Here is a 12,007-nt window from a genome sequence, read left to right as displayed (position 1 = left end):
CTTTTTAGATTGTAAAGAAACTGAAAGATGATTTACTGTGATGTTTGCCATGCATCAATATCACAACAAACTATATGGCTGAAATTCATCTTACTGATGGTGTGGATCCACATGAACTACAGGGTTAGATCTTGTGTGTGGTTCAGTGCCTAATATTTTGAGCAAATGTCCAGTCCAGTCATTCAACCTTTATTTACAGCATTGTTTCTTCTAAGGATTGTGAAGCCACAGTGTATATTGGTAAACTTGGTCACTATTGTTTTTATTAAGCTCTTTTTAATAACTTCTGTCATCTGGATTTGCTGCACTGCCCCAGTGCACTAGGTGGCAGTAGCTTTGTGTAGACACCGACATGACGGACGCGACGAAAAAGATATTAGAACAGCAGCAGTTTTCTAGCTCATTGTTTATTTCTCAAAATACATGAAAATACCTGATTTATACGTTTGTTATTTCGGTTCAAAATGCCAGCAGACTTGGAGAAATGTCCTAGGAGTTTGTTAGTGTGTGAAAAATCCAACTTCTTGAATGAAGCGTCACGTCATGAAGCGCACGTTTCTAAACACAGCTTCAACTATAAGGTGAGTTTAAACACCACACCTGTATTAATAAGGTGGGTTTAAACACCACACCTGTATTAATAAGGTGAGTTTAAACACCACACCCGTATTAATAAGGTGAGTTTAAACACCACACCCGTATTAATAAGGTGAGTTTAAACACCACACCTGTATTAATAAGGTGAGTTTAAACACCACACCCGTATTAATAAGGTGAGTTTAAACAACATACCCGTATTAATAAGGTGAGTTTAAACAACACACCCGTATTAATAAGGTGAGTTTAAACAACACACCCGTATTAATAAGGTGTCATAACGGGTTTTCTTCCACATATTTGCCTGACATTTAGCAGGATTGTTCCAAATTATGCACTTTGCAAGCAAAATTAATTTTTTCTATTTTCGTTGAACTATGTGTTCAGACTAGTATATACTGCCACATTTAGTGGGGCAATAGGTCACACTTTTGCCCTTTTCAGCGCAATGAACATTGAGACACAAAAATGCACACATAAAATGTCCACTAACACACGCACTCATAACACACACTCACACCCCCCACACACATGCACACACAAACACACACACAAATTGGGCATTGCATTTCATTAGGCCTCCAGAAAAGAAAAAAGCTACACATTTGTAAATATTTCTCACTTTTGATATGCCTTTGCCTAGCAGAGGGAAAAATATGATCTACCGAAATGATGCTACACACACACACACACACACACACAGTCAAACACTGTTCAAAGCATTGGGCATTGCAATTCAGTTGGCCTCCAGACAAAACAAAAGCTACACATTTGTAAACATTTCACACACACACACTCATACACACACATGCACACACACACAAACACACACATATTGGGCATTGCATTTCATTAGGCCTCCAGAAAAAAAAAAAAGCTACACATTTGTAAATATTTCTCACTTTTGATATTCCTTTGCCTAGCAGAGGACAAAATATGATCTACAGAAATGATGCTAGACACACACACACAAGCACTGGGCATAGCAATTCATTAGGCCTCCAGAAAAAACAAAAGCTACTCATTTGTAAATATTTCACACTTGTTAGATTTAGATGCATTTGTCCAGCTGGGGGCAAAATCTGATCTACCAACAAGCTTTACACACACACACACACAAAAGCATTGGGCATTGCAATTCATTGGGCCTCCAAAAAACAAAAACAATCATTTGTAAATATTTCACACTTGTTATATGCATTTGTCCAGCTGGGGACAATATCTTCTCTTCTTCTACCAACAGTCTTTACATACACACACACACACGTTGTGTTTTAATATTCAAATCATATTTGTTTCCTCTCTTATTTATGAATTTAGTTGCATCAGTCAGCTTTGGCCTGGAGATATGCTGAGTGATGTTTGACATTTATCAGTCAGTGGTTATCCAAAATAATATTTAATAATTTCTGCTTATTTTACTCAAAACATGGTAAAATTTCATAAGGTTTATCGTTCATAAATTAAGTATAATAAAAAAAACATAAGGAGGTAAACAAAGTTTTATTCACAATGAAATTATGGCATGTTTTTGAGTGTGTGTGTGGCCTGTTGTTGGTTGATCAGATGACATCAGGTGGGCAAAATACATATTACAAGTATAAAATAGATATTACACTCAGAATGGTGATAATTGTAGAATTTTTAACTTATAATCATTCAAGTCAATTTGGCCTGTAAAAAAAACAGGTTTTATTATTTGCTGACATTAAAAATGGTCAAAATGGTTTCAAAACAATCTCCTGCCCTTGAAATATACCAGCCTGTATTTGTGCCTCTATAGTGAAAATAATTCAGAATTTCTGTTTTTTTTTTACTAAAAAATGAGGCATTTTTGTATATAAATAAGGTTTATTATACCGAATATATATATATATATATATATATATATATATATATATATATATATATATATATATATATATATATATATATATATATATATATATATATATATTTGCAAAATATATGTTGGAGACAAGTTAGGTAAAAAGGTACCTAAAAAGGTAAAAAAAAAAAAAAAGGCTATCATATATACTTCATTTTTTATAAGCAGTCAAAACAGACAAGGTCAAGTTGACTCAGCACTCCTAATTTGTATAGGAGGACAATACAAGGGTTAAACACCACACCCATATTAATAAGGTGAGTTTAAACAAAAAAACTGAATTAATAAGGTGAGTTTAAACACCACACCCGTATTAATAAAGTGAGTTTAAACACCACACCTGTATTAATAAGGTGAGTTTAAACACCACACCTGTATTAATAAGGTGAGTTTAAACAACACACTCGTATTAATAAAGTGAGTTTAAACACCACACCTGTATTAATAAGGTGAGTTTAAACACCACACCTGTATTAATAAGGTGAGTTTAAACACCACACCTGTATTAATAAGGTGAGTTTAAACACCACAGCCATACACCTCTTGGACACAGACGTGTGAAAAGCTACAGTGATGTGAACCTGATCTAACGATTGGACTGTGGATTTTGTAACTGTGAAGTTTCAAAAATGTTCAAATTTAAACTTCTCTCTTTACTGGGGAATCGCTGCAGTTCTGATTCACTTCAACAGACTGACTGAACGTTTCTCCCAGGCAGCCAAACTTTTACCCCAGCTGTTTACTCGGTGTGACTCTTTATCTGTTTTGTATTTTTATGTATGAAAATAATGCTAGCTTTGTTCTTGTACTTTTCCTGTGGTATGTTTTGTACTTAAATAGTTTGTTTTGCAGGTTTCTTTACTGATACCTGAATGTGGAGTACTGCCTGCTGACATTGCAAAAGTCATCAGTAAATTCAGTTCATATTACCTTGTGCGGGATCTACCAGTGTATAGATTCCTGGAAGAGGACATGCTCAAAATAATTAAGAAAGGTAAAGACCAAGACTTTTACCACATTGTCAGTTATTTATTTTGTTCTGGATCTGTCCTGAATGTTTTTCCTTCTGTATTCACAGGCACCTTTTATTCGCTCTCCTACAAAACCCGTCTTGATGAAGACAATGTTATTGCTTTATTGAGCAGTAAGTATAAATAAAACATGACTAGTCATTGTCTAAACAATACTTTGAAAGAATCAGGATGGTATTTTACATGATTTACTTGAGTGAAACACACAAAGTATTGCTTCTTTATTTTAAAAAATGATTTAAAGGTAAATTGGGTATAAATATTAAGATTCAAAAGGTTTTAGCAAGATAATGGCTGATTGTTATTTAGGTGTTATTTAATCTAAATCTCTGATTACTATCTATATTTACAAGTCTCTAGGACCTATGGTGGCACACAAACTGTCTATAAAATGACATTAAATGACTCATCCAAACTCAAACAAGCAGTGGTTTTCTCAGTCATTTACATTTATGGCATTTGGTAGATGCCATATCCAAAACGATTTACATTTATCTCCTCTATACAGCTGTGCATTTGATGGTTAAGGGCCTTGCTCAATGGCCCAGGAGTGCCCTTCCAATCAGTAGTCCAACACCTTAACCACTGAGCTACCACTTCATTTAATACATTCCTGCTGAGGTTGTGGCTTTTACAACAATATGAAAGATAACCTGTTGAAGTATACAATAATCTAAAGAATTTTGTATTGCAGTTTTCTGCTGCTTATGCAAAAAGTGTTTTTATGGAATTATTTCATAAACAGCATTTTACATAAGTATAATATTTTCCATATTATCAACATATTACTGCCGGTTAATGTAGCTGGGAAGGAAGTATTAAAATGTAGTATTTAACAGTAATTAGTGTTTACATATTCATAAGTGTAAACGTAATAAATAAGTAATATTAAAAAAATCTTGACAATTAGAAACAAAAACAATGTTTTGCTCTTCATTCCTGGCCATAAATTATTATCTAATACACAAAAAGACCAGTCTTTTAGCTTTGGTGTTGGACATGTGCATTATGTAGTAATTCTTTTTTTTTTCCTCTTCAGAAAAGTTAATATTGTCTCTTGATAAGGACACGTATGAGCAGCTTGGCTTGGAGGGAAAACCATCTCTATACAATCACAGAAAGCCCATGAGATTTGGTGAAAAGTTTTATCAGCATCTAATTAAAATGGTCTAACATAAATCCAGACTATCTACACCTGATTGTTTAATGTACATTTTTGACTATTTTTATATTTCTACACTTGCAGTTGTAACTGTGGACCTCACTGATGTATCTTTGGTTCCTGGGACAAAGCGATACCAGCAAGTTCTGATGAGTCTGAAAGAACGAGTGCCGCTGAGAAGCGACTTTCTTTTAACGGATTGCCATTCAGGTTTGTATCCTAGATCTAATAATAAGTGACGTGACATACGGCTAAGTACGGTGACCCATACTCAGAATTCGTTCTCTGCATTTAACACATCCAAAGTGCACACACAGCAGTGAACACAAACACACCGTGAACACACAACCGGAGCAGCGGGCAGCCATTTATGCTGCGGTGCCCGGGGAGCAGTTGGGGGGGTTCAGTGCCTTGCTCAAGGGCACCTCAGTCGTGGTATTGCCGGCCCGAGACTCAAACCCACAACCTTAGGGTTAGGAGTCAAACTCTCTAACCATTAGGCTACAACTTCCTAACCTAGGCTGCAAAAGTGTTTCATTTAAGAGATTTCTTCTTGCTTGTAAAGAATATATATACATATTTATACCCTTTTAGTTGTATTGACAGTTTTGGTTCCCATTTTCATTTAAATGAAGACAGAAGCACACAGTTGCCAAAATAACAAGTGTTAAATTTTGTTACATTTTGGAAATTGTTGTCTCGCTCATGACAGCAAATATTTTTTTCTTTTTCTGACCGCAAGTTATGGAAGTTAAGACCCAGCAAAGGACACACTTTTCTATAGCATGCATTGAATTTTGTTTAAACTTTTAGTATTTAATTAAGTCGTTACTCTCTCACTAGCTAGTTCTCCCCGTTACACAACAGCTAGCAGGTGTTTCCTCTGACACACATGAAGCCATCCACTGCATCCTTTTACACCTGCTGCTCGTGCATTGTCATGAACAACCTTGGAGAAAACCGTGGCTCCATTTGCAGAAATTTATACAAAATCTATCAAAATCTGCAATATTTGGAGAAGCTTGCAATTTTTAAAAATCAGATTTAGGACAAGACACAGTGTCATCACAGAGTGTATTGAGCCAAAGCGTTCTTTAATTCATGTGCATCAAACATGAATACAGACACAATATAAATGTGTGTCTACACTGGTAGTGGTTTAAAAAATATTTTTTGCAGCCTCACCAATTAAAGTTGTAATAAAACTTAAAAAAAGTAATAAAATAAATAAAACTGTAACCCATTTTTTACTGTCATTATGCTCAGGGTATCATTAATTAGAGGTATGGTGCATCCAAAAAGTCATAATAATATCATTGATGCCCTGCTATTTTATTGCTTGTATGAAGCTTCTTGCCATTGCTTACTGGGTGTGTGCTAATCTTTGTCATTCTCATGCTCAGACCAAGATGGACATCTGAAGGCTCTCCTGTCTCAGTACACATACGAGAACTGTAGGCCTACTCTTAGGACCCACAGTCTGAGAGATGTGTTGTGCCCATCACTTCAATCCTCAGATCTTCAGGGAAAGAGTCTGTCATGTAGCCCAGAGCTGTTCCTAGAGTGGCTGGGGGCAGCCAACCTGAATATCAGTTGGTGAGTATTGTGTAGAATTATTTGTTGAATATGTCATCCCATCCTTTGGGCAGATGGTGTTATTGATGATGTTGCAGTGAAAACTCGGCTACAAGTTTCCTGTCCACTTATACGTGTCCGGAGCCACACAGTTCTGTGAGCCAGGCGCTGATTTGCACAGTAACAGGACTCATCCCTCCTGAAGACATCTCTGTGCTACTACAAGAACTAAGGTAAAATTTAATTGCTTTAGCAGTTCGTTTCTCTGTTGTGCCTTTTTATATTGAATTATGTAACAGAATGTCTATAATGAATGTAACCGTGACACAAACAATCCCAATCTCTCTGATCATCCAGAAGGTATTTTGATGCACCAAAGTTTACAGTTTGGGTCTCCCTCACTGTGCATGGCTTTGTGGATAGTCCTGTGTCCTGGGGAACAACAGAACATGGCTTCCTCAAGGGGGGAGATAACTTCTACAATTTTGTTTGCTTCAAGAACCAGGATTACTGGTTGCACATGGCTACTGGTGCACACGATGGCTGTCCCCCTTGAAGAACTATAACCTGGATTGGAGAAAGACATTATTTTTTCTATGCTACTTCATTTTTCTGTCATACGGAAATGATGTTCTGACCTTTTGATATCCATGTGAATTAGATTTATGTTAAATGTAAAGAGAAAATATTTTATTTTATTAGTATTTGAGCAATTATAAACAGCATAATAATAGTAAAAATCTTTCTATAAAGCAAACACATTATTGATAACATGTTAAGTTTGAAAAGAATTAAATTCAGGTCAGCATTGTAAGCAACAAGGTTTATTTGTCTCATGATTTTAAAAAATATTATATTTTGGAAATCAGTGTGGTTTTATGGAGCCTTCACATTGCCACTAATAAAGTATTTATCATTCTATTCCCATTGAGATGGTTGTAGTGTAAAGCAGGAGATGAGATTAATTTTATAACATTATACTGACAAGAAGCATATATTATTACCCAGTGGTGGGCATGTGAAGTTCTCTCTGTGTGTCATGCTCAGGGTCAAGCCACAAGAGGAACACAGATTTTTTTTTTTCATGTAAAAGATCACAACTCTATGCTCTGTGTAGCGGAAACATTTTTTTTTTTTCTCTTTTCCATTGTCTCGGTTCATTCTACAACAGCTGTGGTATAGTGCAATACCCTCCTGCCCAGTTAGTGGCACTATGCACCGATGTTATTCAACAGCATTTCACTAAACAACGCAATTTGTACTGTATTTTTCACCTAGTGCATTAAGAACCAGACCATTAGTACCATAAACTGATAGATCAAGCTTGTGCTGTATTAGTTTACAGCACATTAGGAAATATAATCCAAATGATATATTAATTAGAGGATAATACAAGTAGTGCAAACATAAAAGGTTTTTAATTAAGTATCAAGGAGTATAGATTAGAGAGATTAGAGCTAGTGTAAATGCAGTCTTTTTACTAAACTCTTCACGCTTTTTTACTAAACTCTATAAGCTACATCACGTTACTTTCAAAGCCATTCAAGTCTTTTCCTGCCTGCCTTTCTAAGCTGCTTTGTCTTCACTTTTTATCAAAAACTCTATACTATGCTGGCTGTTAATCGGGTTCTGTTGCTTCTGAACATTTCACTTTTCACAGTATTGAATACATAAATGCACAAACCAGTTTGCAGCTCATGGGGTTCACTGCTCATGACAATAAACATTTCCACAGTATTTGTCTCCTAGCTTGTCAACGAATCACACAAAGGTCATTTTGACAAGGTCAGTTATTTGATATTGGTCCATAGCATTTACAAAGTTTGTGTGCAGTGTAGAAAGTGTGGGCATGAAAAGGAAGCAGAACAGGAAAAATGGTACAGTAGGGTTAGGGTGCTAATAATTGCATTGCTGTCCATGGTGCTGTTCATGACTTGAATGAGGTGGTGCTTCTGTTTGAGGTACAGTCTTTACTATCAGTCTTTATTTTCTCATTCCATTTCATATACAATTATTTGTTTTTGTAATATAACAAAATAATTTCTATTCAGAAATGATTCTGTAGAGGATTAACATAAAAGTCTGGTTGATCAAATTTATTTCTGTTCCTGCAACAGTTGTTACAAAAATGTAAAGTACAAACTAATATTTTACATTTTAAATATAAGTAATTCTAAACAATAACACCTCATCACACCTAAAATAGTTCAGTTCTTTGCAGTTAGCTACCAGGTTGGCCATCTGATATTGTGGGATATTGGTGATCACTTGGCAAATGAGTTCCCACTTGCTCTTGTGCTTGAAATCTTCTCCTTCTTCTCTTATTCTATTTGACTTCTTTTGTACTTGTTATGCAAAACAGCAGAGTGATTACCAGGAAAGTTATCATATGAAACAAGAACTCAAATAATAATGAACAAATATTCATTCATTCGTTCATTCATTCATTCATCTTCTACTGCTTATCCGAACTACCTCGGGTCACAGGGAGCCTGTGCTTATCTCAGGCGTCATTGGGCATCAAAGCAGGATACACCCTGGATGGAGTGCCAACCCATCGCAGGGCACACACACACTCTCATGAACAAATATGAAAATGTTTAAATGAAAAATACACTTTATACAGCTTCCCATGTTACAAGAACATAAAACTTTGGTTTTCACTATCAAATTCTGGTCTTCCCCACACAGGCTTATTACTTTAAGTGTGCCATGCCTTGATCAAAGTAGATTTCTGGGGACCTCAGAAAAAGAGATTTCAATACTCACCACTCAGAGAGTTTACACAACCATTTCTAAAGTGTACAGGCTCAACCAGTCAACCTGGCAAATGGTAAATAAATGGAGGAAATACAGCACCGCTGTTACTCAAGGAGTGGTAGTCCAGTAAAACACATTCCAATGTAACCGTGTAATGGCAAATAATATAATGTGAATTACACAATAACATTCTGGCCACTCTGCCTTTTAGTAATATCAGTGTCCATGAGCCTACCATTAGGCAAAACAAGACTATTAGAATGAACAAGAACAGTATGTATGGCAGGATATCAAGGACTTGTCTGAAGTTTGCTCAAGACCATGTGGATAAGACAGAAGCCTACTGGAAGAATGTTCTGTTGGCAGATGAATCCAAAATAGAGCTTTTTGGTTTAAACTAATAATGTTATATTTGGTGAAAACCAAACACTGCATTCCAACATTAGAACCTCATATCAACTATGAAGCACAGGATGTAGCACTGTGGCAGTATCATGGTTTGGGACTGCTTTGCTGCCTTGGGTTTGGATTAATTCTGAGAGAATTTCGGGTATCTGTCCATGAAATGAAACTTAACCATAAGTGAAAAGTTACGTGACATACGGCTAAGTACGGTGACCCATACTCAGAATTTGTTCTCTGCATTTAACCCATCCAAAGTGCACACACACACTGTGAAAACACACCTGGAGCAGTGGGCAGCCATTTATGCTGCGGCACCCGGGGAGCAGTTGGGGGGTTCGGTGCCTTGCTCAAGGGCACCTCAGTCGTAGCCGGCCCGAGACTCGAACCCCCAACCTTAGGGTTAGGAGTCAAACTCTCTAACCATTAGGCCACGATCTGCCCCAAGCAGCAGGGTCATGCAGCAGGACAGCAACCATAAGCATGCAAGTAAGTCTACAAAGAGATTGTTAAAACTGAAGAAATGTTACATTTTGGAATGGCCAAGTCATACCATAGAAACGCTGTGAAGGACATGCAGTACATGCAAGGAAGTGAACTAATGTAGCTGACTTGAAGCAAAATTCCTTCAACCCATTATGCAGTGTTGGATCACTCCTTACCTGGAAAAGTTGTATTGAAGTCATTGCTGCTGATGAGGGTCACACCAGTTACTGAAAGAAAAGCCTCAACTACTTCATACACAGAAAGATATTTACTGTTGGATCATTCTGATCAAAATCTAATGGTTTTTTCTTTGCTATATTTGTTTCATTGTGTTACCTTCATCCAGTTTTATGACTAATTTCAAGGTTATACAGAAATACAGAAAATTGCAAAGACTTCACCAACTGTGTAATGGCACTACTGATCATGCTTGGTAAGTTTTGAACTCAGGAGCAAAATAGACATATGCATAATCAATCCAGCTTGTAATCTGATAGCATCATGAGACCAAAAAGAGTTTTTTCCTCATTTTCACTTTTGGGGTAACAAAACTTTAAAATGCGAAACATTAAAATTTAAAGTGAGGTTAAATTATTGAATCAAAAGGTGTGTGTTATTTTTGCTAGAGATATATAGTAACTCTGTATATAAGTACTGTTTTTATTCTGTTTCTATACTTATGTAAAGCTGCTATGAGACAATGTGAATTGTTAAAGTGCTATACAAATGAATTTGAAATTGAAATGGAATTGAATTGTATAACAGCATGGCCGAGACAGTAATTCTGGCTGGAATGATTTATATGAATAAGTTTGTTCTAATGCTATTCTTTCTGTAGTTACAGCTCATACACCAGGATTTCCATTATGAATATTCCACATAATCTAAACAAATAATAAACAGATTAAAGAAACTATTTGTTAAACAAGGAAAACATATTAGTTAATGTGATGTTGTTTTTGATGGGAGATATTTGTTAACATTTACAGAAGTGTGAGCTCTTTGTAAAAGTCACCATGTTTTGCAAGTTTCCCAGTAAGACTTACCAGTAAGTCTTCAGTGCAGAAGAATTTACATTTTCCATTATCTTGGCTACATTTGAGAGAGAAAATTAATTCACTGTGGATTCTCACAACCTCAGTGTGGATTATTTTTGCACAGTCTCTAACTTTAATCATGGTTGGGAAACAGAAAGATATTTCAGTTCAGGATCTCCTGTAGTTTTTAGAACATTACTGTATATACAAAAATTTTTACAGTAAAAATTCACTTTGTGATCTAAATAAAGTAAATCTATATGTACATTCTAAACCCACATAAAAGTAAATCATGGTCAAATAATCTGTTAATCAGTTGTTAAACTGATGTGACACCTTCACATATATTTTTAATAAAGCTGGATAAATACAGGGCCAGTAGATTCTTGTGTTGGTTCTCCCAGCTGGAATATCATCATGGACACAGAGAAGCATGGAGGAAGCTGTAAATTAAGCTGTTAGCACAGCATCATCTTGATGTTGATAAATGATTGATTCATTCTTGAGAAGGTATATTTCAGATATTTCACTACATGAATCTACTGGATGTGAGGAAAAGGAAGCAAGAAACTTGATGGACATTCAAAATTAGTAAATCTCGGTAAGAAGGTTTTTTTTAAAGATACTGTGTGTTGGATGGGATTGAGTTTTGACTTTGGCCATTAAAATATTGACTTGCTATACCATATGTAAGTTAGCCAGAAAAGGAAGCAGAGGACCTCTACACTGGTCTGAAAGCTGTCTTCCAATACTCAAAGTTTTTTGGGGGAACGACAGCATTCTGATTGTTCTGCAGATTTCTGCTCCTTTGAAAAACACACTAATGTATGAAGTCAATATCTGCACCCAAGAATGGTGCATTGGGATAAATGATGAAGACATGTTATGGTGTTAGAAAGAAGGCCTGGGATGGAGTGGATTCAGTATCTGCATTTTCCTTTCACTTACCCAGCTTCATATTTCATTACCAGCGGGTCAGTCTCCAGTGGATGCTATATCAACAAATAGTCCTTGTCCCAAACCTGAATGGTTTAATCATCAGTACTTCAAAGCTCTTTTGATAAACACA

At 36.0% G+C, this 12,007-nt stretch overlaps 1 protein-coding gene across 1 annotated transcript; it reads left to right on the top strand.

Moving 5' to 3' along the window:
- Positions 1 to 336: 336 nt before the first annotated feature.
- On the top strand, positions 337 to 7,166 carry rpp40 (ribonuclease P/MRP 40 subunit). Its single transcript, XM_060875987.1, has 8 exons — positions 337 to 581; positions 3,338 to 3,479; positions 3,564 to 3,629; positions 4,556 to 4,651; positions 4,763 to 4,888; positions 6,082 to 6,274; positions 6,352 to 6,486; positions 6,611 to 7,166. Exons 1-8 carry the CDS (start codon positions 465 to 467, stop codon positions 6,807 to 6,809), a joined length of 1,074 nt encoding a protein of 357 aa, XP_060731970.1. The 5' UTR covers positions 337 to 464; the 3' UTR covers positions 6,810 to 7,166.
- The last annotated feature ends 4,841 nt before the right edge of the window (positions 7,167 to 12,007 follow it).

The sequence above is a fragment of the Tachysurus vachellii genome, chromosome 1 (genome assembly GCF_030014155.1).
Source record: "Tachysurus vachellii isolate PV-2020 chromosome 1, HZAU_Pvac_v1, whole genome shotgun sequence".
Classification (NCBI taxonomy): Eukaryota; Metazoa; Chordata; class Actinopteri; order Siluriformes; family Bagridae; genus Tachysurus; species Tachysurus vachellii.
Note: the sequence above shows the minus strand (reverse complement) of the source record. Positions and strands in the feature narration are given on the sequence as shown.

Coding starts and splice junctions, on each gene's coding strand:
- rpp40 (XM_060875987.1), top strand. CDS start 465: ATGCCAGCAGACTTGGAGAAATGTCCTAGGAGTTTGTTAGTGTGTGAA. Junction 582..3,337: donor AACACAGCTTCAACTATAAG/GTGAGTTTAAAC, acceptor TTTGTTTTGCAG/GTTTCTTTACTGATACCTGA. Junction 6,275..6,351: donor GCCAACCTGAATATCAGTTG/GTGAGTATTGTG, acceptor ATGATGTTGCAG/TGAAAACTCGGCTACAAGTT.